At 56.1% G+C, this 26,813-nt stretch overlaps 3 protein-coding genes across 6 annotated transcripts in view; 2 read left to right on the forward strand and 1 right to left on the reverse strand.

The window, feature by feature from the left end:
- Positions 1-11,759, reverse strand: part of SNAP47 (synaptosome associated protein 47) — a 43,903-nt gene extending 32,144 nt beyond the window's left edge. For all 3 annotated transcript variants that reach the window (XM_032397890.1, XM_032397888.1, XM_032397891.1), the window contains exons 1-2: positions 11,644-11,759; positions 4,937-5,466 (exon numbers count right to left, since the gene is read on the reverse strand). In XM_032397890.1, coding sequence (XP_032253781.1) covers positions 4,937-5,421 — 485 coding nt within the window. In that variant the 5' untranslated portion in view covers positions 5,422-5,466; positions 11,644-11,759. The remainder of the gene's footprint in view (positions 1-4,936; positions 5,467-11,643) is intronic.
- A 220-nt stretch (positions 11,760-11,979) lies between these two features.
- Positions 11,980-16,919, forward strand: JMJD4 (jumonji domain containing 4). Of its 2 annotated transcripts, none has more exons than XM_032397910.1 (6): positions 11,980-12,389; positions 12,460-12,625; positions 14,448-14,573; positions 14,890-15,121; positions 15,657-15,803; positions 16,398-16,919. In XM_032397910.1, the coding sequence occupies exons 1-6, from the start codon at positions 12,125-12,127 to the stop codon at positions 16,698-16,700; spliced, it is 1,239 nt and encodes a 412-aa protein (XP_032253801.1). In that variant the 5' UTR covers positions 11,980-12,124; the 3' UTR covers positions 16,701-16,919. The 2 variants fall into 2 exon arrangements, with proteins under 2 accessions (XP_032253801.1, XP_032253800.1); XM_032397909.1 differs by having other exon boundaries at positions 14,854-15,121; positions 16,398-16,913.
- Positions 16,920-17,062: 143 nt separating this feature from the next.
- On the forward strand, positions 17,063-19,030 carry LOC116627935. Its single transcript, XM_032397911.1, has one exon. It carries the CDS (start codon positions 18,083-18,085, stop codon positions 19,010-19,012), a length of 930 nt encoding a protein of 309 aa, XP_032253802.1. The 5' UTR covers positions 17,063-18,082; the 3' UTR covers positions 19,013-19,030.
- Positions 19,031-26,813: the final 7,783 nt, after the last annotated feature.

The following is a 26,813-nucleotide window of genomic DNA, read 5'->3' on the forward strand; positions in this document are numbered from 1 at the left end:
CTGCTGGCCTTGTGGCTGAAAGCAAGCTGATCTGGTGGTCCTTCCTAAGAGCAGGGAAAGAGAGCATTTGCCAGACAGACCACTGCATAGAACGTTCCAGAGGATGTGTTCATTTGCTCAAGCATCTGGAACAGCAACTGCAATTAAGAGTACCAGCTGGGAAGTTTAAGACAATCCATCTTTGTTCTGCACTGTCGAGTGAGTGAGCTGAGTGAGGATGATGCAGGGCTCGCTATCCACGCACCCTTACAGTCCTTGATGGGGGCACTGATCTCAGAAATCCCTCCAAGAAGAGTTTACTATTCTAGGCAGTCCAGAGGCTCCCACTTGGCTTGGCCACCAGAACAGCCCACACTGCACAGGTCAGGGAACCAGTGTGCGATTCTGCCTGCTGCTGGATGATGTGCTCCAGGACTGGGATGGGTTCGGGGCCTACTGGGCCCACTGTGACAGTATGAGGCAGACCTGAGTTAGAACTCCACTGATCCCTTGACCCCCAGAAGCCCCTACTCTGACTGGTCTGCTGGCATCGGGTCAGTTCCAGCATCCAGGGGTCCCGAAAAGTCTGACTGCTTCCTGCTCCCCAGTGCACAGCTACCCTGGTTAAATGCCACAAGTCCCGTGGGGGAAGGCTGGGAGAAAGAACAAAGGTGTAAACTTTAATTAATTAATTAATTTATAAAGATTTTATTTATTTATTTGAGAGAGCAAGAAGGAGAGACAGAGAGTACAAGTGGGGAGGAGAGGGAGAAGCGGGCTCCCAACAGAGCAGGGAGCCCGATGTGGGGCTTGATCGCAGGACCCTGGGATCATGACCTGAGCCGAAGGCAGACGTTTAGCCAACTGAGCCACCCAGGCGCCCCCAAAGGTGCAAACTTTTAGCAGCAAACTGGGGTCCTTCCAGCGTCCCCATCATTCAAGGGGTTTTGGGCCTGCAAACTCGGTCTTCAAGTCTGGGCACTGATTCAGGGGCCATGACTGCTTTTTAATTCAAGTTAGAGGCTTGCTCACTTGACCCAGCCAAAGTATGAACTGGGTCAACTGGGACGCCTGGGTGATCCTGGGGTCCTGGGATCGAGCCCCCATCAGGCTCCCCGTCCCTCCCCATGCTTGTGTTCCCTCTCTTGCTATGTCTTTCTCTGTCAAATAAATAAATAAAATCTTAAAAAAAAAAAAAAAAAAAGAACTGGGTCAACTGCCCATCTACTTCTCCTCCAGGGGCACAGGTCTCTCGGAGTCAGACTATTCTGATCACAGCTTTGGCTCTGCTGTCCATTATGGTGACCATCCCCGCTTGTCTTCAGTGGCCAAGGGCCACCGCCTGGCACAGCCACCCCAGAATCTAGTTATATCCCCACTGAAGAACCCTCTATGTGGAAAAAGACAGAATACCAGGACCTCTGAAAACAGGTGTGAAGTTGGGCCTCAAAACCAACAGACTGGAAGTTCATTTAACGAGAACCCACCTGGTGCTGCCAGGCCCCACCTCCGTCTGGTCACCACTGAAGGGGGCGTGGTGAGCTGTGAGCAGGAAGTGGGAGCAGAGGCCTCCCCCAAGCCGGGAGGCACACCCCAGGCCCTTATGCAAGAGGCTTTCCAGAAAATCCTGAGAGATAAGAGGACAGCCAACCCACAAAGCAACAACAGGCTGCTATTCAAAAGGAACATTTAGAGATTAAAAAATAAATCTTAGAAATTAAAAATATCCCAAAAATGGAAGGGTAGGAGGAAGATGAAACTCAAGAAATAGTAGAACAAAAAGACAAGGGGAAAAATGAGAACGCTATCAGAAGATCAATCCAGGACAGCCGAGAACCAGACAACGGGAGTTCCAGAAGGAACACACTTTAAAACTGAAAGGCAGAACCACATCACATGCTCACCAAACACCCGTGCCAACGACCCCCATGAGCCAGGAGACCCCCACGAGGAGCACCCGTTGGCGGCTCTGTGGGAGCTCGCTGTGGAACTGCGGCACGTGTGGCCCTGTGCATGCCCCTCCAGCTCGGGCTTTTGCAGTTCAGTGCTCCCTGCATTTTTCCTTTACTGCTACTTTGCCCATTTAAAAACTCTTATAAATGGTGCTTTTGTATACATCTACCTTCAACTTGGTTTTGCGTTATTAACATTGCTTTGAGGTGGATCCAAGTCAGTCCGTGCAGACCTAACAGGAATCAGTGTATTGAATCCGAGTCAGCAGTGATGTGGGAAACAAAGGCAGAAGGAAAGGAGGGTAAAATTATTTGTCTTATACCCTGCAGCCTACTGACAAATACTGTGTTCCTGTTAATGCCTGGCTACAAGGAAAAACCTCCTTGGTTTGACAACAGCAAGGGCTCTGGTAGCCCGTGTCGTCCTTAGCAGATGAAGATCCTTTTGGAACCTCCCTTATCTTTACTCCCCACCCCACCCCAAAGTATAGCTCCTCGTAACCCCCAGCAGCAGCTCTTTCCGCCCACGGGTCCTGTCCCCGTGCTTTAATAGAACCACTATTTTGCACTGAAGACATCTCAAGCATTCTTCCTTGGCCGTCGGCTCCGGACCTCACCTCCACTCAAAAACTACACAGTAGTAGTGACTGATTACTGCATCCCCTTGAGGATCGACCGCCTATAGCTGCCTCAGTGAATGTGCCCGTCCACACACGCCGGGCTTGCTCATGGGGTCTGTGCACCTTCGGCTTAGCTAGGTCCTGCCGGTGGCCGAGCCAAGTCCCATCGGTGACAGCGACACGAGACGTCTCGTCCCGACCCACACCCTGACGGTCGGTCGGTGCTGTCCCACATCTACACTTGCTGGTTCAATCTACCTTTCTCTAAGTACTGGAGCGCCAGTACCTCCCTCTCGTGGGCCGGGCTCATCTGCTTAAAAACAAGGCCTGTGCCCTGGCCCCCGTGCCCCCTTCCCACTGGCTGGGAAGAGTGCTGCCAACAGCTTCTGACACAGCCACGGAGCCAACATGGGGCCCCAGGGCGTGACCCAGAGCAGAGCCTTCGACCTGCCCGGGACGCTGACCTTCCTCTGCACCTCTGTGTGGGGGAAATAGCCTCCCAGCTTCTGTAAGCCACGGGATCTGCGGCTCTCCGTGACGGCAGCCGACCCTACACTCCAATCAACGGCCCCTGCCCCTTTTTCTACCGAACTGGCTTTTTCTCATTCTGCCATATGAGCTCTCTACCTAGTTGGGTATGAATCCCTGGGTGAGAATACAAGTGGATGCTACAAGCATTTTCTCTAGCCTCAGGTTCATCTTCTCAATTTTGCGGTTTCTTTGGTTTTTTTTTTTAAGATTTTATTTATTTATTTGACAGAGACACACCGAGAGAGGGAACACGACCAGGAGGAGCGGGAGAGGGAGAAGCAGGCTTCCCGCTGAGCAGGGAACCCGATGTGGGACTTGATCCCAGGACCCTGGGATCATGACCTGAGCCGAAGGCAGACGCTTAACGACTGAGCCACCCAGGGGCCCCATCACTTGGCCTTTTGTTAAAAGAACATTTCTAAATTGCCGGATTGTTCTCCAAAAGGATTAACCAACAGACATTTCCAACTAGGAGTGTGTGAAAGCGCTTATTCACTATCCTCCAGCTGGTACTGTGTATTCTTCCTTTAATTTTTTTTTTTTTAATTCTTATTAACTAGATCATCGAAACCTAGATTTTTATTATTTTAATGTTGACATAGCCCCCCAGTGGAGGGCTGGGGTTGGGCCTGCTCTGGGATGCCGTGTGGTGACCCAAACTCCAGTTCACGTCTGAGTCCTAGGGAGGATTCTCTGCATGCCACCAGCAGGTGAGGGGAAGAGAGCACACAGATGGGGTGGGAGGCTTTCAGAGACCAGGTCCGGAAGTGACCTACATCACTCCTGCCCACCACTCAGTCCCATGACCTCCCCCGCCCCATGATGGCATGGAAGGGTGAAAACTGCCCAGCTATGTTCCCAGGACCAAAACTCAGAGGTCTGAGCACCTTCCACCTCAGTTACCACAGGCACCCCTCTTAAGGGTAAGATCTGGGGCCGTTCCCTGCAGCACTAGGCCTTTCACCATGCAGGCACTTAGGAAAGAATATCCCAAAATAGCCACAGGTGGTAACTGCAGACTGGGGTCACTTGGGGCCAGGGGTTCTCAGCACCAGTGGCCACGTGTCCCTGATGTGAGACAGCACTGCCTACGCTCAGGGCCCACCACGAGAGGCTGCCACCCCGTCATGAGCTCTGAGGCAGCCCTCCCAGGCACTAAAACCCCTTTCACATTGCACACGGCTTAGAGTCAGGGCAGTGCTTGGCAAACTGGGGTCTTTGGGACCCTCCCGGGGGTCTGTTTCTTCACAACAGCACCATGGTACTGCTCGGCTTTTCGCCCTCGCTCTCCTGCTTGTGCAGGGAGCGCCCGGAGGCCCCGGGACACAGGATAACCCGGCTGGGGGGCAGGGCGCAGGCTGCAGAAGCAGGCGGGAGGACCCGGCCATCTCTTCCCACTAAACACGTCTGCTTTATCAAAGCTATTTCTCATTGACAAAGTTATTTCCGTTACTAGGTCACGGGTTCATTATCGCACTTCTTCAACGGACAAATACTTCTTCAACGTGTCGGCACACATAGCCACATAAACAAAAGCTCCTCGGGCCCCCAGTGTTTAGAAGAGCAGGGGGTCCCTGGTTTGGGAGCGGCCGGTGTGGCAGCGCAGCCAGCGGCCCCTGGAGCCAGAGCTCCAGCTCAAACCCTGCGGCCACATGGCCACGCAGAACAGCACCTTCGTGCGTGTGACCGGGCCCCTCGGCCTGTTTCCCCCCCAGGGTGAAATGAGGCAGCCTTCCTCATTCACACGAGACTGGAGCTCTGCACCAGGCTCAGAACGTGTCCCCCACCAATGCCCACCCGGCGTCACCGCGCACCGTAGGGGCGTGGCCCGTGTGTCCGAAGCGCCCCCTGTACCTGTCAGCGACGTCCAGGTCAGATTCCATCTTGTCCAGGCCCCTGGTGATGCTGTCCAGCTGCTCGCCCTGATGGTGGAGGACTCGGGCCGTCTCTTCCAGGCGCTTCTGGGAACAGGCCATCAGACCAGTCAGCTGCTTCCCCTTGGTCACAGGGAGCGGTGCTTCCGACGGAGACAGCAGCAGCTCTCTCCAGAAATGCTCGATGATGCTGAAGACCGCATTCCGACTGGGCTGCAAGGAGCTGAACCAGTGCTTGAGGTGGTCCTTCTCCAGGACGGTGATAGAACTGAAGACAAAGTGAGAAGCCTCCTTCTTGATCTCAATCACACTAGACAGGGGGAAGCTGACCAGGGCCTCCCCGGTTTTATCAGTTGCAAATCTCAGGGAGTGAGAAGTTAATGAAAGCTTTCCAGGAACCCATCGCTTCTCCGGCTCTAAGTAGTAGGAGCAAGGCCAGGAGTGCACACAGATCTCTCTGCTCATCTGGCTCCCAGGCTGGTCTGCCCCACGGCCACGGCCACTCTGCCTCTGGAGGAGAGGGACAGGTTAGCGGATGGGTGAGGCTAGCGCGTGTCAGCACACTTGGACCACAGACAGTAGGACAGCTCGGGGTGCTGAGTATACCGGGGACTCCCATCACCCAGGACAGGCAGGATGGAGGCCCACCCCCCCCGAACCAGGGTCCACGGCTTGATGCCGCCCCAGGATCCTTCAGAAGAGCACCACTTCTGCTGTGACAGCCCCACCAATACACAGTCCTCACATATTCCTACACTAACACTCTCCTCTTGAAATCTTCATCATAAAGGAAATAATCCTACAGGCAGACCTTTCCCTTCTTGCATGGCCCACAAATTCATCAAGTTCTACGTAATTATCTAGCTCCACGTACGTATCTGTACGTACAGTTTTATACGGCGGTAAGGAAGTCAGACATGATGGATGTGAGACAATCCTGACAGAACACCGCGTGCGCCCCTCTCACTGACCAGATAAGCCCACAAAGCCAGGAAAGGAGGAGAACCTCGTGCAAGGTCAACCACAAGTACGTGACGAGGACTTGGCTACAAGTAGACTTGGGAATGCCTCGTGCACCTCCCTTGTGTGCAGAGGTCCAGCTGTACTGGGGCCTGTCTTCCACTCCCCCCCCGCCACGCCATGCACACACACAGTTACAGCATAACCTCATCTGTAAACGCGGGAGAACAAATCACTGCTATTACCTCTTACGATACTGAGAAGCGTGGGAGTCTCTGAATCGTGGCCATGGGTTCGAGGCCCCCAGGCCATGTGGGACGGCAGGCACCGAGGTGCCGAAACTGACATCGTCCCCGGCTCCTGAAGCTCAGCGTCCACAGAAACCCTCTGCATTTGTTCACTGAGTTATACTTTAAAGACCCAGACTTCTCCACGATGCCACATCAAGCAACCATGGCTGGGCAAGACAAGAAAAGAGCTTGCATCGCATGGAGCTTCCTAATTACACGGAATCCAAGTGCCTGGAGAGTCGGCAGCCACCAGACAGCAGGCTCGCCGTGTGACCTCAGGAGGGCTCTCCGAAGGGCCAGCCAACCCACAGTTCAGACCTGCTGAACACAACACCGAGTTACCTGCTTGACAGCTTTCACACAAGTCCTACGACCACCTGGGGCACAGACGCAGCACGGCGTCCTCTCCTCTGGGACGAGGTCTCTCACTGGACACAGGGAACCAGAAAGTAAACGTGGCCTGCTCAGACTTCTCTCCCCAGCAAGAGGGACATCCACCCAACACTGAAACAAACACAGACCACTGTGGCCTGCTGGCCTGGGTCCTCTACAGGTACAGACCCGCCGGGGCCGTTGTGCCGCGGGGCCCCCCGAAGTCATTCGGACTGTGGAGGGTGGGAAGGTCTCTACTCTCAGAACCAGGGAATACTACCCACAGTTTCTGGTGTTTCCCAGTCCAAGACCAAGGTCGGAGGCTGGGTGCCTGGTCAGCACCTGGAGCCGGCCTGACCCTGGTCCTCCCGGCTGAAGGGACCCTCCTGCCATTCAGCCACCCGACCGCCACAAACTGTCCAACCCGCAGAGAGAGTCAGGGCCCGTGTTGTTCACCACTGTCCAGTGTTGGGGAGCTTGCTGCAGCTAGAGGCTGGGTCCCTACTAACAAGAGCCTGGGCCCCGGGGGACTCCCGAGCTCCAAGCGAGATGCGACACGCATGCTCCAGAGAGACGGTGTGGCACTGCAGGGTCTGAGGAGCTCCGCTCTGCCACATGCTTTACAACCATGGAAAGTTCCTTCACCCTCTGGGCCTGTTTACCCCCCACTCAAATGACTGAAGACCGAAGGACAACAGCAGCTCTGAAATATGCTAGAATTCAAAGAGAGAAGGACACTGAGGCGCCTGGCTGGCTCAGTCGTTAAGCGTCTGCCTTCGGTTCAGGTCATGGTCCCGGGGTCCTGGGATCGAGCCCCCCATCGGGCTCCCTGCTCAGTGGGAAGCCTGCTTCTCCCTCTGCCCCTCCCCCTACTTGTGTTCCCTCTCTCGCTGTGTGTCTCTGTCAAATAAATAAATAAATCTTAAAAAAAAAAACACAAGGAGAGAAGGACAAGGAAAGAGGAACGAAGCAGAAACGAAACACTTCTCGCTAAGGTACTGCACGTGAGGACTGTGAGAACAGCACTCGGGTTTGAGGATTCCAGGAAAAAGCAAGCGGAGAAACCTGCGGCCAGCATGCTTCCTACCACACCTCTCCACGGCATTCTTCCCAACAGACGCAGTGACCAAGATGAAGGGGAGGGCCAGAGCAGGAACAACATGCCCACGCCCTCCCTCTCCCTCAGCTGTGAACTCACCGGCCACACCTGTCCCCGGGTGTCCCACCTGTGCCCTGCTGCCCTACCGATGGCAGGAAGCAGCGCCCCTGCTCCCTACAAGGCTGGCCTTTGCTCTTGTGCCCTCGATCCCAACCCCTTCCAGCAACACCGACCTCTCCGTCCTTCCGACACCGGGGCACAGACGGCAAGTACCTTAGGCTCTGTGAGCACACGGTCCCCGCTGCAAGAGCGCAACCCTGCTGGCGTACGGTGGGAGCAGACAGCCACCGCACAGAAACAAAGGGGTGTGGCTGTCCTCATTCACAAGACAGGGGGCCACCTTGCTCGCCCTCCCCTGTCCTAGACCCTCTCGTCAGTTTGCACAGACGCCCTAAGCTCTCCACCTTCCGACAGACCAGTGCCCCCTCCCCACATCCCCACAGCCCTCTCCAGCTACCGCTCCTCCAAGAGACACCCGCTGCGGCTCCCACCGCCAGGTGCCCCCCCAGCCCCGGACACGCTGCTCTGCCCAGGCCTCCAGGTGGCCAAATGCAATGCCCACCTCTGTGTGTTCTAACCTCTGTCCGACACAGCTGCCCCTCTGGAGGGAGAGCATGTTTCCTCCCTGGTCTCCCACCCCCGGCCCCGGGTGCCTCAGGGGCCCCCTCTCCTCTCCTGCCCCAGCAGCCCACACCCCATGGCCAGCTCCAGGGGCTCCCTTTCCCCTGTAACAGACCTTTTGCTGACCACACAGCACTTGCCACAGCTCCCAGGAGCCTACATGCTGACAGGCTCAGTCTACATGCTGGAGAAGGCAAACCTAAGGAGGAGGGTGCCTTGGGCACAATGCCAGCACATCGTGGGCACCAGGTAAAAACGTGGAAACAGCGACTGTGTCCACCATGGACGGCTTTCCTCCTCCCACCACTGACCCGGGTCTCTGATCTATGCTTTGTTCCTGGAGGCCTTGTTCAGTCCTCGCCTGTTATAGCCCGGAACCCACGTCAACCTGCGTTGACCCTGGGAATGGAGCTGAATGACGACAGGACGATCTTGGGGCAGCACCCCAAGGGATGCTCGCGGGGAGACGTGAGCAGGCACGTGGATGGAGCGCACGACGCCCCGCACTCTGTACACGGCTCTGCTGTACATGGACGTCTCCTAGTGCCTGCACCAGGCCTGAGCCCTGGACTGAGCCTCAGCATCAAGTAAACACCCTATTTTTAGTCAGTTTCCAAAGGAACAGACCCAGCAACATTTTACACAAGTTCCAAGGACTCCTGAACGCAAGGAGGCCTGGAGGCAGAACAGTGGGAGCAGTGTCTCCCGGCGCCGGCGGCCACCTTTTCCATTACCTCCACCTCCTGCTCCTCAGAGGTTCCCACTCTCAACCTGGGAGGTTCAAGTGTGCTGCTGCGGGTGTCTCAGGGCCACAACGCGGCCCATTCACATGGCATGCACCATCCTTCTCACCCTCGGAAAGGAGAACGAGGATCTCTCCCTACTCCCGCTGCATTTCCAACCACGCCCTAGCGTGAAAGTCCCCTCCAGCCGTGTGGACAGCGCAGTGCTGGGGCACGTCAAGGCTCAGAGCAGCATCCTGCCCCCCACGTTCTGACTCAGTAGGTCCGAGTGGGGCCCAAAAAGGACATCTCTCACAGTTCCCAGACGATGCCAGGGCTGCTTTCCAGGGGCCTTCGAGGGACACAGCCATGTTGTGGTCCAGCTCCAGCACCAGAGGGCCACCGTGTGGACTAGAGGAAGCACAGCACGGAACATGGGGTCCCATCTCCTACCCTGGCTTCCCGGCTCAGCTGCCTCAACAATCCTGGGGAGCACGTGGACCTGCTGGCCCAAAGCCTCCCCCTTTTCAGGAAACCTGGTTTCAAGAACCGAGCTTCAGGAGCCAGACTCCCGGGATTCTTCCCAGACAACAACTATCTCAATTTCACATTTCTCCCAAGACACACTTTAAACCACATTTTCTCAAGCTTCAGACAGTGACAAACACTCTGCTTCCCACTTTTCCCAACTGCCTCCCGTGATCTGCATTCACCACAACTGAAATCCAATTATTAACGAGCACCCAGTCGATTTGTGGCAAGATGTCCACAATATATGATTAAAAAAAAAAAAAAAAAGCCTAAAAACAGCAGAAGCTTACGTACACAGACTTCCACACGTACAAAATACAGATGTGTGTGTGTGTGTGTGTGTGTGTGTGTGTACGGGAGGGGAGACAGACATAAAATAGGAAGCAATGAAGGAATGCCTGGAAAGATAGCTGCGTTTCCAACTGTCTTGTAAAGTCCGGTGTGGATGGGATTAGGGGGGATTCTTCTCCACGTTGACCGCCCCACATGTTCTCCCTGACTTCATGCCACCCACTGGCCCAGTGAGGAATTCCACACCTGGCCACTCCGGGCACAGCGAGGCCGCCTGGGAAGGCAGCCCAGCACACACAGGATCACACAGCCCTTCGCGCTGCTCCACCAGCCCACCTCACTGGTGTGCTCAGCCCCGCCCAGAACCCGGACACTCCCAAACTCATCCTCCTCCCAGTCCCCCGTCTCCTCTGCCTTTCCCCCCCTGCCGTCCTCCCTGCTCTCCTTCTGGGTAAGCTTTAGGATACGTGGAAAGAGTCCCCCTCAAGCCCCTCTCCAAAGCTCAGAGTCCCAACTGGGGAGAACTCCCTTATCCCACCCGCAAAAGTAAACAGGGTAGCATCTTCCTCATTTAATAAAAGAGCGACATCTACCCCTCCCCTTCACTCAGAGTGTCCCCTTTGTTCAGGAACGACATAAAGTGGCATCCAGATTTTACAAGGCACGGTCGCCAACTCAGAGCTGTAAACGCATCGCTCCAGAACTGAGTCAGACATCTCTCACCAGGTGCAAAACTACAGGATGCATCTGCTTCTCCCTCAAGGAGATGACAGGTCTTCATTGCTCCTTCTTGTGCTTGACCACGTATGAGATGTATGAAGCTCTGCCCAGATCTGTACTCTCCCGCACACGCTCCACATACAAGTCATCTGCCAAGCTCCCGTAGCAACGAGCCTGCGTTCTTCCTTTCCAGACTGATGGGGTAGGTTGGCGTTCACAGAACATTTTCTCTAACATGCTCAGACCTGGACATGTCACCCCTACCACGTCCCCACTCAGACACCCCCCCATTTCCGTCCTGCCGGTGTGCAGCCTCAAACACTCACCTTTGATTCTCCACACCTGCATTTCAGGTCCCCTGTTCCCCCGCCAGCCCCTCACCATCTGCTCCAGGCCTCCACCATCCCCTTAGGCCCCAAGCATCTCTTCCAGGTCCCTACAATCCCCCTGGGCCCCCAATATCCCCTCCAGTGCCCCAGCATCCCTCTAGATCTCCAACATCCCCTCCAGGCCTTCATCATCCTCTAGGTCCCCAGCACCCCCTGGGTCCCCAGCATCCCCTCCGGGTCCCCACCGCCCCCTCCAGGCCCCCAGGATCCCCTCCGGGTCCCCACCATCCCCTCCGGGTCCCCAGCATCCCCCTGGGTCCCCACCGTCCCCTCCAGGTCCTCGGCGTCCCCCTGGGTCCCCGGCACCCCCTCCGGGTCCCTGGCATCCCCCTGGGTCCCCACCGTCCCCTCCAGGTCCCCAGCATCCCCCTGGGTCCCCACCGTCCCCTCCGGGTCCCCAGCGTCCCCCCCGGGCCCCCCGCACCCCCCCCGGGCCCCCACCGTCCCCTCCGGGCCCCCAGCATCCCCCTGGGCCCCCAGCATCCCCGCAGGACCCCACCTTTGGCCCCGGGGCCTCTCTGTCACAACAGGAAAGGTTCTCATTGCGGCAAGAGTAGCAGGCGGGACTAAGCCGGGAGAGGGCCGGGAGGACTCTGGCACAGGCCCGAACGCAGACTGGGGGCGCCGCTTACCCGTGTCCCTGGGGAGATGCGAAGACGGCGAGACCCGGATCTGGCGCTGCTTCGAACGCGGGACAGACCAGCCAGTCGCTCCAGAGGCGCTGTGGGCCGCTCCCGCGCCTGCGCAGAACGAGGGCCGCAGGCTGCTATGCGCGTGCGCCCAGGGCCCGGCGCGCCGGGATTCGTACTCGGGCAGGAACTCTGGCCGCATTCTCTTGATTCCGCTCGGCCGCGCCGGGCCGATCGCAGGCTCCAGGGGCCTGTGCCGCGCGGTTCTCGCTCCGGCTGGCACGCAGCCTGTGCCCGCTACAGCGTCTGCTCCGGAAGTAGTTGTAGCAAGTACTTCCTTTTCATCTCCCCGTTTGAAGAGCGGGGAGGTGGGAGGCCTGAGGCGGGTGCCGGGCCCACGCCCCTCGCCGGGCTGCGGCGTCCCCGGGAGCCGGGCGTCTCCCGCCGCCGTGTGGTCCAGCGCGGGCGCCAAGCCGGGCCGGGGATGGACAGGGAGACGCGCGCGTTCGCCGAGAGCCACTTCCGACGCCTCCGCGGACGGCCCGCGGGCGGGGCGGGCGCGACGCCGGGCCGCGTGGACTTCATCGAGAGCCCGGACTCCTTTTCCTACGCCGACTTCTTCAAGGGCTACCTGCTGCCCAACGTGCCGTGCGTTTTCTCCAGCTCCTTCACCGAGGGCTGGGGCAGCCGCAGGCGCTGGGTGACGCCGGGCGGGAAGCCGGCCTTCGAGCACCTGCTGCGGAACTACGGTAAGTGCGGAGCGCGCGCGAGCAGCCGTCCGGGGGAGGGCGCACAGCGTGCGACGGCCTCTCGTTTCAGGAGACGTGGTCGTCCCTGTGGCCAACTGCGGGGTCCAGGAGTACAATTCCAACCCCAAGGAGCACATGCTCCTCCGAGACTACATCAGCTACTGGGAAGACTACATCCAGGGGGGCTACTCCTCGCCGCGCGGCTGCCTCTACCTCAAGGACTGGCACCTGTGCAGGTAAAGGGGGCGGGGCGGGGCGCCGCTTCCCCCGGACCTGGGCGCACAAAGCAGCCTGTCGTGCCCCCGGTGGGAATTGCAGGGCGTGCACGAATCTGGCTCCTGCAGCGTGGTTGGAGGTTGTCCCCATCGCAGGGCCGGCCACGCCGCGTCAGGTGGGAACCCGTGTGTCCTGGCTGCTAGAACCATCCTTGCGGGCTGCACCCCCTCTGACTGGCCGCACCTAGCTTGTGCCCTTCCTGTCAGCTGCCCCGCTGTTCCAGCTCAGGGCAGGTCCGACGCACCCCGGCTGCCCCAAGCCCTGCACCACCCTGCTCTGCTCACTCACGTTCTCGGCCGTCTTCCCAGCAAGGCTGTGCCCGACCTGTGTAGCATCTCCATCACGGACCAGCGACTCGCCTGCCCTGTCCAGGGACGCCTTCTGTGGTTCGACCACACCCTTCTTCCACCCTGGGAGCTCCAACGACGGGCCTCTGGGACATGTCTCACACTCGTGGGCAGCCACACCCCGTCTGCTTCGTTCCCATGCTCAGAGGGGGTCCTTGGGTGCTGTGTCCGTTTCCCTACCCAGCAGTGTGCTGGTCACAAGCAGAGACCGACCTACTCACACCCCAACCACCTGGTGCAGGGCACAGAGTACGGGCTCGAAGAGTTTTGTATAAACGAGTGAATGAATGAATTCTTGTTTTGCTGATGTGGAAACTAAGGGTATTACAGTGAGTCACTCCCTTGCGATTCCCAAGACCCATCCGAGAGCATCTCGCACCGGCATGCCCTGGATGCTCCCAGCCTCACTGCGTCTTGTCTGGCAGGGAGAGCTGTCCCCAGGGGGTGGATCAGGGACACCCAGACCCTGGTTGGGGCCCCCAGGGACTCTTGATCCAGCAGCACATAGGACTCCTAGACCCAGTGCTCCTGCATGGTGGGCGTGGGCTTCAAATAGGCAATAAGTGTGTTCTAGGTATTACACGGGACGTCCTTGTCCATTGTTTGAAGGTCAGTTTTGACTGAATATTACGAATTTTCCCTGGAAACCCCAGAATAAACAGAGCAGAGGGAGGCCAGGCAGGCAGAGGCGGCTCTAGGGGACGTGAAATCTGATTTGAGGGATAAGTGGGAGTCTGACATCCTGCAGAGGCAGTTCTGGGGCACTACAAGTGGTTTGGTGCTCCTCGGGCTCTCCCTGATCATGGCCTCTGACCACAAGTGACGTGTGAGCTACTCCAAAAGCTGTTCCAGTGCGTCGTTGGGAGAGCTCGCTCTCTCTGGGGCTGGGTTGGTGTGCTCCTGTGTGTGGGGATCAGGCTTTTGGACCAGGAGGAGGGGGGGGCTGTGGGGTAGGGGAGAAGGACCTCAGTGGACATGGGCCATAGTGCCTGGGCCACTGGTCGTGCATCCACTCGGCAGACGGCGAGAGCGTGGACGAGGCCCACAGGTTCTGGAGAACAGCGTGAGGCACGTGAGGCACTTAGAGCACCAGCTCAACCAGAGGCTGCAATTCCGGGCCCGGTGCAACAGGGGTCTGGAGCAGTTGCGGTGCCACCTGCACGGGTCATCTAAGCGGCGTCACAACACCCCCAACATCGTTTCCTCTGTTTATGACGGGCGTTCGTCCCTTGCACAGGGCTCAGGTGGGGTCGCTTGGAGCTGTGGTCATGTGGTGGCTGGACTAGCGCAGGGTGGCCAGCCTCACTGTGGACGCTGGCTGTGGAAGGCAGCTCAGCGTCATTCGTGTCCTTCCAAACCTCTGGCTATCTCGTGCTCAGGGCACAGGGGCCAGAAGGTGGCCACTCCTGCCCCAGCCTCTTGTCACTCCCTGCAGGGACGCCTCGGCCGAGGACGTGTTCACCCTGCCTGTGTACTTCTCATCCGACTGGCTCAATGAGTACTGGGACGCCCTGGATGTGGACGACTACCGCTTTATCTACATGGGGCCTGCTGGCACCTGGTACCATGCGTCCCTCCCAACCTCTTCTCTGCGCCTTGTCCCTGCCCCGCACTCTCTCCTCAACCCTGTCCACTCTGTCAGAGCCTCTCAGAGACGCCTAGGCGTGGGGAAGGCTTCCAGGCGTCCCATTTCCAAGCCTCCGTACCCACTTTGCCCCTGGGGGCTCTCAGATGGGGGAGGTGTGAGCTCTGGGGTCCGTGGGGCCCATGTCCTCGGCCAGCCTTTCTGAAGAACCAGACCACCTCTGGTTCGGTAGGCACCAACAGGAGGTTTCACACAGGTCACCATTCCACGCTGACATCTTCCGCTCCTTTAGCTGGTCTGTCAACATCTGTGGGAGGAAAAAGTGGTTCTTCTTCCCTCCGGGGCAAGAAGAAGCTCTTCGGGATTGCCACGGTGCCCTGCCCTACGACGTGACCTCGCCCGCGCTGCTCGACAGCCGCCTGTACCCCATGCGCAAGCACTGCAGCCCACCCCTGGAGTTCACGCAGGAGGCGGGCGAGATGGTCTTCGTGCCCAGCGGGTGGCACCACCAAGTCCACAACCTGGTAGGGTGGGCACACCCCACCGCATATGCGTGCAATGTGGCCCAGACAGGTCAGGGAGACGCCCTGGGGTCCCACTGGTCTGACCCCAAGCCCAGAGTGTCCATCTCCCCGTTCATCTGCCCCTGGCTTACCCAGCACACTCCTCACCCTTGACACGTTCTTAGATGCCTTTCCACAGAGAGACGGCCAGGCGCACCCCTCCTGATCCCACAGTGGGCAGGCTGCCCTCTAGAGAGCCTGGGTATGGGACTGCACAGACTGGAGAAGGGCCACCAGCCCGTTTCTTCCAACCTCCCACCTTTCTTCCCTGGGCAGCAGTGGGTCCTTATCCACTGTGGAGTTTCCCCAGCTCCCCTGGGAGCCCTGCTCTCGGTTAGCTGTGCACTCAGAAAGACCCAGCCCCCTCTTCATGCTAGCACCTACCGGGAGACGGGAGCAGCCCTTCCTGGCTGAGGAGGGTTGCAGGGGCCTCGGGACAGGGCTTGGGGATGGTCTGGTGTGGACTCACGGGGCACCCACAGCCCGCCCCTTCCAGGAGGACACCATCTCCATCAACCACAACTGGGTCAACGGCTGTAACCTGGCCAGTATGTGGCACTTCTTACAGCAGGAGCTCCGGGCCGTACAGCGGGAGGTCAGCCAGTGGAGGGACACTATGCCCGACTGGGACCGCCACTGCCAGGTAGGCCAGCCTGGGCGGGGGGGGGGGGGGGGGGGGGGGCCGGGGGGGGCTCGCCAGGACCGGGGCGCGGGGTGGGAGGTCAGCCAGTGGAGGGACACCATGCCCGACTGGGACCGTCACTGCCAGGTAGGCCAGCTTGGGCAGGAGGGGGGACTGGGAGGGGCTCTCCAGGACCAGGGTGCGGGGCGGGAGGTCAGTCAGTGGAGGGGCACCATGCCCGACTGGGACCGTCACTGCCAGGTAGGCCAGCCTGGGCAGGAGGGGGGGACCGGGAGGGGCTCTCCAGGACCAGGGCGCGGGGCGGGAGGGCGTGGGCCGGCCCTCAGGAAAGCCTGCACTCGCAGAGGAGGGCTTGGTCCGTGAGGTCAGAGCTGTGGTCCTGGGGACATGGTAGCCGCCAGCCTGCCTGTGTGATGGTCGGTGTGGTCCTGAGGCAGGTCGCTGCGGCTTCCAGCTTGCAGGACTCAGACCTATCGCTGGCTGGCTCCCAGGTGTCTGTTCCCATCCTCAGGGACTGGGCCCTGCCCACAGTCTTCAGACACTTGCCTGGAGCTGCGAGCAAGCCACGCCTCACTGGTGCTCCTCTCTGGCCAGGTCATCATGAGGTCCTGCTCCGGGATCAATTTTGAAGAATTTTACCACTTTCTCAAGATCATCGCTGAAAGGAGGCTGCTGCTTCTGGCAAAAGAGATGGGCCCTGGTGACATGGAGGGCAGTGCGGGCAGCGGGCTGGGCCCCCAGCAGGCTGCTTTTGATGTCAGCCGGATCGCAGAGGTGCTGGCCTCCGTGGTGGCCCACCCCGACTTCCAGAGAGTGGACACTAGCGTGTTCTCGCTGCAGCCGGGGGAGCTCCTCCAGCAGCTGGAGGAGGTCGTGGCTGCCACTGCCTCTCTTTAGGGCATGAAGCTTGCATCAGGCGGGGCCCCGAGGCACCGGCATGGAAGGCAGGCAGTCTTTTCCACAGCGCCTTCCAGAAATAAAGCTCTGCTGCTGTGTGGCATGGGACAGGTCACCTTCCCGCGGAGCCTCGTGGCCTCAGGTGTCCCAGGTGCGGCTCCTGCTCTTGTGGGTGTGGTACTGTCCTGGCTGTCCGCTGGCATCCCCGGGACCCTGCCTATGTAGAGGGTTTGGGCTCCTTGTCTTCATGAGGCTTAGCCAGGGCTGAGTGCTCTGCATCCAGTGAGGGGGTGGGTGGGGAGGCCCTGCTAAGTGAGCTCTGCAGCCAGAAGGCCCGGAGTGTGCTGGGGACTTGGGTGTGGGGGCAGCATGTGGTTGGGATTCCTGGTGCCCCCAGCCTTCCCTCAGCAAGGACTAGCATCCCAGCCCATAGGCCTCCCATCCACAGCAGTGCGAGGCAGCTGGCTTGTCCTGCAGGGTCCCCTCTGCAGTAGGACCACGCCCCCGCTCGTCTCCATCTTGCCCTGGAGCAAGCCCCTCCGTGTGGGCCGGACATTCTGGGGCCCAGGACCTGTGTGTCTATCCCGTAGGAGAACCACTACTTAACAGAGAGCCTGCCGTCCCTCTGCTGGCCTGTGCCTCCCCTGATCCCCCATCCGGAGCCAAAGATGTCTGTACGGTCAGGGCACCAGGCCAGGCCTCATACCTTGTCCCTCATGCAGGCCCCGAGGCATCCCAGGTGCAGCGTTCAGGGGCCCTCAGGGTCGGCTGGCACCCGTGATTTTATCTCCCTCTTACTTGTGACAGCACTGCCCGTGCCCCCCAGGCTCCAGTGAGGGCCTGGACCTTGCCCCAGGTGCGCAGAGCCCCCTGTAGTCCCCCTCCCAGCCTTCACGTGTGCTGGCCATCGTAGGCCACCAGCAGTCGGTGCTTGCCTCACAGCCACGCTGCACACCTCCGCGCCATTCAGTTTCCACTCTGCACTCCGTGTGCCACTCAACAGTGACAGTAGTAAGGTTCTCCAGAGAAATGGAACCCACAGAATAGAGCGAGAGACGGTGGGGGCTGGTGAGTGAGGTCTGCAGGGCAGGCCAGCAGGCCAGGGACTGAGGGGAGAGTGGACCTTGTGGTCTGGGGTCCAAAGTCTGCAAACTCAGGGTTAGCGTGTTGAAGTCTGAAGGCAGCATTGCTGCTTTGGGAAACCTCTGTCCTTGCCCTTAAGGCCTTCCACTGACTGGATGAGGCCCACCCAAAGTGTGGAGGGTAATCTGCTTTATCAAGGTCTGCGAAATTCAGAGCTAATCACATCTAAAGGATGCTTTCACAGCAGCATGGAGACTGGCGTTTGAACAAACAGTGGGCACCAGGGCCTGGCCAAGTCGATGTGTCGAACTGACCAACATGGTCACTCCCCTGTGCTTGCAGGGACTCAGCCGGCACACTGCTCTGTCCCGTGCCCACCTCGACGCCCAGCAACTGCTCCTTTCCCAGCAGCCGCGGGCAGTCCCACAACCTCCCCGTGTGTAGCATCGCCCCCCCCCCCACACCGCCGTCGGACAGTTGTGTCTGCACGTGTCCCGCGTGACGTCCAGCCGTGCCGCAGCACACGCTCACCGCATTATTCAGCAGTCACCCTTGCACACGTGTCCTGTCAGCTCCACCCCCGGAACCCCTGCTCTACCACGTCCTCGCTCCTCCCACGCGTCCCACACGTCCCTCAAATGCCGGTGCTCACACTACCCTCCAGTCGAGTGCACGGTGTGCACACCTGCCGTGTGCAGTCCAACGCCCTGTGCACACCTGCAGTACCTCACATTTGCTCCTCCTGTTCTCTTCATCGAGATTTTGGCTCCAGCACACCCACTGGTGCTATTAGACAATGTCGCACTGCACGCTCAGGCCAGGTGCAAACTTGGCATCGTTCTGTTCCTTGTAGTCCCGTCTCCATAGCCGTGGTGTGCCGTCAAGCGGTGCTCACACGTTCATGGTGCAAACCCGTGACCGCTGCACACACGGCAATTCATCAGTTGTTCCTTGCGCGTTCATGCTGTGCCATCCAACCCACTAAACCACCCAGAACTGCCATGTGTGGCCAACAGCTGCTGCTCCGTGTCGCTCTAGCTTCTGCCCCCCTCTTGCACACCCACTTGCATTCAACAATCTGCACAGTCACTGGGCCTGGGCCTGAGCCATGCTGTGCGTCCAGTTGCAGCCATTGGGGAGGAGGGGCTGACTCAGCATTGTCCCCATCATTCACCCGTCTCTTGCCTCTGCAGGCTGTCTCTTCAGGGGAAGATGTTGGCAGTATGTGACCAGGTGAACTGGAGGCTCTCTGGCTTGCCTGGCTTGCCCTTCAGCTCCTCGTCCTAGGGAAGGACCTGGAAGGGCACTCCAGCAAGCTCGGGGCGTGTGTTTGCCGCCTGGATTGGAACCATTCCAGTGTTTCATTGGTGAGGCAGTGTGCGTGCTGCCCGTGGATCGTCATGTCTGGTAGCACCCTTCTGCTCAGGCTGCATTTTCCCACCTCCTCATGGGAAAAGTTTGCACCCCCATGACGTAACCAGGACACAGTCATGAGGCCTCAGCCAGACAGGAGTGACCACAGTGTACCTGATGGGGTGGGCGTTTCTGGGGTGAACAATTGTGCAAGGCATAGTGGGGATGCTGGAACTCCTTGTGTACAGGGAGCAGGGATGCTTATGGACGAGTTGCAACTGTGGCTCTAAATTCTGCATCACAAGTCTTTACCCTGGACAAGAAGCCAGCAGGAAAAGGAGGTCTGAGGTCAGAGACCACCCCAGGAGGGTTTAAATCTAGGTAAAGCCAAAGATACAGACGTAGTGAAAAGAAGGGGCACCTGCCCCCCCAACGTTCATAGGAGCAATGTCCGCAATGGCCAAACAGTGGAAGAAGCTGAGGTGCCCTTCAACAGACGAATGGATAAAGAAGATGTGGTCCATATATACAGTGGAATATTACTCAGCCATCAGAAAGGATGAATACTCAATTTTTACATCAACATGGATGGGACTGGAGGAGATTATGCTAAGTGAAATAAGACAAGCAGAGAAAGTCAATTATCATATGGTTTCACTCATACGTGGAACATAAGGAATAGCATGGAGGACCACAGGAGAAGGGAGGGAAAACTGAATGGGAAGAAATCAGAGAGGAAGACGAGCCATGAGAGACTCTGGGAAACAAACAGGGTTTCAGAGGGGAGGGGCGTGGGGGGATGGGGTACCCGGGTGATGGACATTAAGGAGGGCACATGCTGTGATGAGCACTGGGTGTTCTACGCAACTAATGAATCGTGGATCACTACATCAAAAACTAATGATGTATTATACAGTGGCTAACTGAACATAATAAAAAAATAAATCTAGGTAAAGGGTTGGCTGTGAGGCCCTTGGGGAGGGTGACGGAGGTCAAGTCCTGCCTGCCCTTAGTCCACTTACTAATAATCTTCCTCTGGCCACGTTGCACATTCTCACCTGTTTCGTTTTTGCTTTTGTATGATTTTCCCCACTCAGGGCTGAGGAAATTCCAGAGTTCGATCTTGAACACCGTAATTTCTCAATCGGTGGTCAGAAGAAATCTCAGCAAGAGAAGCAGAGTGTATTCCATCTTCCCCAATTGTAGCAGCTACTGTCCTGAGAAAGGAAATGGTCCTGGCAAGCACTATTTTTAAAGGCTCCCAAGTTTTAGTGGTGGCTGTGCTGAGAAAGTACCTTCAACCTCTAAATGTCAGGATTCTGGGGGGCCGTCTCTGCTCTTGTCCAGGGTCCCAACACTGAAGTGTCCTCCGAGCAAGGGGCATCTGGGTGTATCTCAGAGCACCCAGAGCAATGTGGCTGGCCCTCCTCGCTTCTCTCACCTAATAAGCTGATAAGCCTGCAAGACTTTCCACTGAGTGAGGAGTGGGTCTGTGTTTCATTTAAACACAGGAAATGAAAGAACAAAATCACAACTCCCAGCTATGGTAGAAAGAGGATTTTGATGTATTCAAGTGTAGTTTTTGCTATTTATGACCAATATTGTCCAAATCAGTAAACATTTTTTTTTTTTAACCTGTTGTACAAAAATTCAATTACCCTCTCACCTCTTCTGAAATCGTCCCTTCCCACTGGCCGCATCTCCTGTGGTCTCAGACCCCTGGTGCCTGGCATTTGCAGGGGCACCAGAGAGTATCGGTGGGACTCGGCTGCCCCTCCTCACTTGGTGAAGAGTGAGGTCCTTGAAGGGGGCCTCTCCTCTCCTGGGGGAGGGGCGGACAGGACTCTCGCTCACCATTGGCCTTGACGGTAGAATCTGAGATTCCATCTACCCCGAAAAAGGCTGTAGCAGTGCGAAGCAGTGTGGACCCTCGGGAGGGTTGTGGGCAGATGCAGACACGAGGAGGGAACTGCAGTCATCAGACCCAGTGTGTGAGCGAGTGCTCTGTTGTGCCCGTGGGCACAGGGGGCAGTGACCCATAGCTGTGCAGGGGTGAGGGAAATGCCTGGCTGCAGGCAGGGCAGCATGCCCATTGGCTGTGTTCCTTGGCCAGGGTCAGCTAGTCCTCAGGCTCCCGGAAAGCAAAGTACCTAAGGCAGCATGTGGTCCACAGAGTTCCAGGCTGGCCTGTCAACTGTCAGGCATCATGCTCAGCCGTAGACCAGAGTCTGTGGTGACCTGTGCTGGCATGCTGGGGCGGGGGGGGGGGGGGGGGCGCTGCTGGCCTGGGCCGCTCCAGTCTGTAAGTGTTCAGCTATCTGGTCAGCCATAACCTAGAGATGGTGATCCTGAGGCTGGCATTGCCAGGGGTCAGTTAGATGCCCTTCATGAACTAGAAACAAAGCAAAGTAAACCTAAAAAAATGTTAGAGAGTAATGTAGTTGAGAACAGAAAAGCAGTAGAGAAAATCGGCAAAAGTTGTTTTTCTGAAAAAATGGAAAAAAATGTCAAAACAGCTAGATTGACTAAGAGAAATTTAGACAGGACTCAAAAAAGGGTTTATTTTAAGAGACTATGAACAATTGAACAACAAATTGGATTATCTAGATGAAATGTACAAATTCCTAGAAGCACACAAACTACAAAACATTCTATTGGTGAATACTACTAAACATTTAAAGAAAAATTAACACCACTTCTTCTCATCCAGCAAATAAGAGAGGAGGGAACACTTTTGATTTCTACAAAGCTAACATTACCCTCATACCAAAGCCAAAGGCCTCACAAGGAAACTACAGACCAATATCCCTCTGATATAGATGCAGAAATCCCACAATAAATAATACCAAACAGAATCCAGCAGCAAATTAAAGGATTATACATCATGACCAAGTGGGGTTTATCCCAGAGATTTAAAGGTTCCATATATGAAGAGCGACCTATCCAGAGTAGTAGAATGAAGTGGAAAAATTCAATCATCTCCACTGCTGCAGAAAAAGTATTTGACAAAATCCAACATCCTTTCACAATAAGAGAACTCAATCAAGTAGAAATAAAAGGGAATGTCCTCAGCATGATAGAGGGCATTTCTGAAAAACCCACAAGTAACATCATGCTTAGTTGACTTAGTTTTCTCCCGAAGATCAGGAACAAGGCAAAGACATCCACTTTCATGACTCCTACTCAACATTCCACTGGAAGATCTGGACAGAGCAATTAGGCAAGAAACATAAAAGCATCCAAATAGGAAAGTTGGAGGTAAAACTGTCTATTTATAGATGACAAGCTCTTATATGTACAAAATCCTAAAGAATAGCCCCCCCACCACACACACACACATAACTGTTCACGCTAATAAACAAATTCAGTCAGGCTGCCAGATACTAGATCAATGGAATAGAACTGAGATCCAAGAATTAAATCCATTCGCATGTGGTCAATGGATTTTTTTTCAACAAAGGCACCAAGACCATCCAATGAAGGAAAGCAGTTCTTAAAACAGTAGTGTTGGGAAAAGTGCATATCTACACGCCAAAGAGTAAAGCTGAAGCCTTACCTCACAGCATATGTAAAAATTAACTTAAAATGGATCAAATGCCTAAATTTAAGAGTTAAAATTCTAGAACCCTTAGGAAAAAAACACAGGAGCCAATCTTCATGTCATTTGATTTACCAATGGTTTCTTAAATAGAACACCCAAAGCACAAGCAACAAAATCTAAAACAAATTGGACTCCACCAAAACTTAAAAATGTTGTGTATAGGGGCACCTGGGTGGCTCAGTTGGTTAAGTGTCTGCCTTCGGCTCAGGTCAGGATCCCAGGGTCCTGGGAATGAGCCCCACATCGGGCTCCCTGCTCAGCAGGGAGCCTGCGTCTCCTTCCCCACGCCCAGCTCATGTTCTTTCTCACTAGCTCTTTCTCTAAAATAAATAAATAGTTTAAAAAATGTGTATCAAGGGACACAAAATAAAACCCACATGATGGTAGAAAATATTTGCAAGTAATAAATATGATAAGGGTCTTGTATCAAGAATACACAGATATCACAGTAAGATACCATATTATACCCATCAAGGTGACTATAATTTAAAACACAAAAAATAAGTGTTGGTAAGGTCAGAAGCCTCATACGTTGCTGGAGTGGGGGGAGATGTACAGTGGTGAAGCTTCTGTCAAAAACAGCTTAGCAGTTTCTGAAGAAGTTAAACATAGACTTGCCATTTGACTAGGCAATTCTACTCCTACCCGAACAGCTGAAGACAGACACTCAGATGTATATCTGTACCTGAATGTTCATGTTTGCACTAGTCATAATAGCTGAAAAGTGGAAATAACCCACATGTCCATCAACAATGGATAAGTCCATTTACAGATATGGACATGGAATGAGTAAAATTTATTTTATTACATGTACAGTGGAATATTCAGCCTCAAGAAGGAGGAGTTTTGGTACATGCTACAGCATGGATGGAACCTTGAAAATACTATGCTCGGTGAAAGCAGCTAGACACAAAGGCCACATAGTGTATGATTCCACTTACACGAGATGTGCAGGACAGGTAAAGCTACGGAGACAGAAAGGAGATGGTTGGTTGCCAGGGTCTGGGGGAGTGGGGGAAGGAAGATGGGCTGTTAAAGGAGGGGGATGGGGTTTCTGTTTGAGGTGAAGTGTTCTGTAACTAGACAGGGCTGATGGTTTCAAGACATTGTACATGTACTTAATGCCACTGAATTGGACAATGTAAAATGCTTTAAAAGATAATTTTTATTTTATATACATGTTAAAACAAAATACATGTAATCATCAAGCATATGAAGAAAAAGCCACAAAAGAAAAAATAAGAGAGGAAGGCAGGTCCTGGTTATGGAGCTGACACTGGAGGTGACCTGGCTATAGCTCTGGGGTTTCCTGTGGGTGTAGATCTGGCATTAGACATGGAGGTAGCCCTGGTACGAGGGCTGGTATGGAAGTGGGCGTTAGGCCTGCCTCTATCTCTGGAGCTGGTGGTAGTTGAGCTGCTTCTAACTCAGAGCTAGAGCTGTCAGCGCGCTGGTTCTAGCTGCGGAGCTGATGCAGAATCTGGCACTCGTGTGGATTTTAGCTCTGGAACTAGTTCTAGACCTGGTGGTGGAGTTAGCTCTTGCTCAGAACTTGGTGCTGTTTCTAGCTCTGGAACTAGTTCTAGATCTGGTGGTGGAGTTAGCTCTTGCTCAGAACTTGGTGCTGTTTCTAGCTCCGGAACTAGTTCTAGACCTGGTGGTGGAGTTAGCTCTTGCTCAGAACTTGGTGCTGTTTCTAGCTCCGGAACTAGTTCTAGATCTAGAGCTGTTGCTGGAGCTGGTGGTGCTGCAGGCTCTGTCTCGAGTTGGTGCCACCCCTGATGATGGAGCTGGTGGTAGCTCAGAAGGCGGTGATGACCCTCACTCTGGAACTAGCTCTGGAGCTGATGCCGGAGCTCATGCAAGAGCTGGGGTTGTGGTTGACTCCATCTCTCTGTCTGGTACCAGGGATAGTGCTAGAGTTGGTTCTGGATCTGGCTTTGAATTTGTTTATTTTTGGAGCTGGCAACAGAGCTGACTTTAACATTGGAGCTGGTGCTAGAACTGAATTTCACTTTACTATTTGTGCTGAAGCTAGGGCTAGCTCTGGAGCTGGATAGCTCTGGAACTGGCTTCAGCTCTGGAGCTGGTGCTAGATTGATGCTATGCTAGCACAGAACTGTTGCTAGAGCTGGCTCTCGTTCTGGAACTGGTGGGCAGAGTTGGTGCTGGGGCTGGTTCTGCCTGTGCAACTGGTGGCAGACCTGGCTGTGACTCTGGAAGTGGCCCTGGAGCTGGACCCAGAGGTAGCTCTAGCTCTGCAGCTGGTACTGTGGATGCTATTTCTAATGCTGGAGTTGAAGACACAGCTGTCATTAGCTCTAGATCTGGCTGTAGAGCAGACATGAGCTGCAGGCAGAGGACTGTTTAACCAACATGATTACCTTACCATATGACTCTCCCAACACAGAAAACACCCCCTTGCCTTCAAGCAAAACCCAAACCAACCCAAGAGATACATCCCAAGAAGTGTCCGCAGACAGCAGTTCACCAGGGGAGTGGGCTGAGGCCACGCTCTGCTCCTGTCTTCGTGGTCCAGCCCCCCCCATCACAGCAGCCACCCCCCAGTTCTCCTGACCCTCTGGCTCTGCCTCAGTGGGCTTCAGCTGGGCAAGAGCATCTGGGCAGAGCAGCAGGTCCAAACCAGGCATGTTAAGTTGTGCTTGGTTCACTAGCATCCTAGAGAGGAAGGTATGGAAGCTGACAGAAACCCTCCAGAGACTGGTCCAGCCAGGCACCCAGGATTGAGGAGAAGGTGCTGGGGGAAGGCAGACAGGCAGCAGAGAGTACCCCAGAGCAGTACCCACACAAACCCCCAGCCCATACTCGGAGGGGCAGCCCTTCCCTCAAGGAGGGGATGGTCCTCCTGATGAAGCAGGAAACAGACACAGATGTTCACTTTCCCTCTTTGGCCTAGAAAATCACCACTGGGGAGCAGCCAAGGTAGGGTCTGGAGGATCGCTCTCTACAGCTGGACGAGTGTCTTGCCAGGGAGTGGAGCTTCCAAGGCCACCAGCTCAGCTGGAAGGGCCTGCCCTCTCCCAGATCCTACTCACTGCCCCGTTCTCCTCAGGGGTTAGGGTCCCCCAGGTCCCCCTCAGGCCCTGCCAGCTTCTGGCAGTGGCAGTAGGAAGCCTGACCTTGGAGGAGAAGCTCTGAAGCACACCTCACTGGAAAGTTCCCGCAAAAGCATGGACCAGGCCCTGACCCTGCCCTCCCAGCTCCTAGGGCCCCCAAACTTGTGGTGCTGGTGAGAACAGTCGTGAGGGTGGGGCCTGGTGAGCCCTCAGCAAGTAGAGCTGGCCAGCGCCATTGGCACCGTCTCGGCCCTGCACCCCTAATCTCAGGGCGTAGGACTCCCCGCTCCCTCCCCAGACACGTGGCCTCGTCCTGACGGCTCCCTGCCTTTGTGGCTGTGCTCCTGATTCCCTCCTTGCCACCAGTTCCGGGGCACCATGAGGTCAAGAGCTGGTATGGCCTGCGGGTCCGAGGGACCTGGGGAACTGGGTCACAGTGCTGGCCTGAGCTGGACTGGCCTCCTCGGGCTGCCCTGCTTTACTTTTGGGTCCTCTGGCCATTTGGGGTGCCTTGCCTTTGCCCCTCTGCCCTCCAGACTGTGAGCTCCTTGAGGGCAAGGACCCCCCCAGGAGTGTGGCACCTGGGTCTTACTCGTCCCCCACTCAGGAAGAGATGAGAGCATTCAGAGTCCCTCCCAGCTGTGAGGAGGTCACACTTGGGACTCAGATGGTAGTAAGAGGCACTGTGTGCTGGGTGGGAGCCCAGGACACCAGAATGCCCATCCCTGCCCCATTGCTCCCTCAGGCCCCTTGGTGGATGGCATCCATACTGCAACCCAGGTGAGACACCGGGGAATAAAACCCACCTGTGGGCAGAGGAGTGGGTGCCAGGCTCCAGGGCTGTGAGAAAGACTGTGAGCCTCCCCTGTGTACCTGGGTGCCCAGTTCACTCACAAGGCCGTCTCACCAGACCTGGACAATGACCACGGCCCCACTGCCAAGTGAAGACCCAAGGCTTTATAAGGGTGGTTGCCTGTCTAGACTCTGGCTAGATTCGGA

This window comes from Phoca vitulina, unplaced genomic scaffold (genome assembly GCF_004348235.1).
Source record: "Phoca vitulina isolate PV1807 unplaced genomic scaffold, GSC_HSeal_1.0 scaffold106, whole genome shotgun sequence".
Lineage (NCBI taxonomy): Eukaryota > Metazoa > Chordata > Mammalia > Carnivora > Phocidae > Phoca > Phoca vitulina.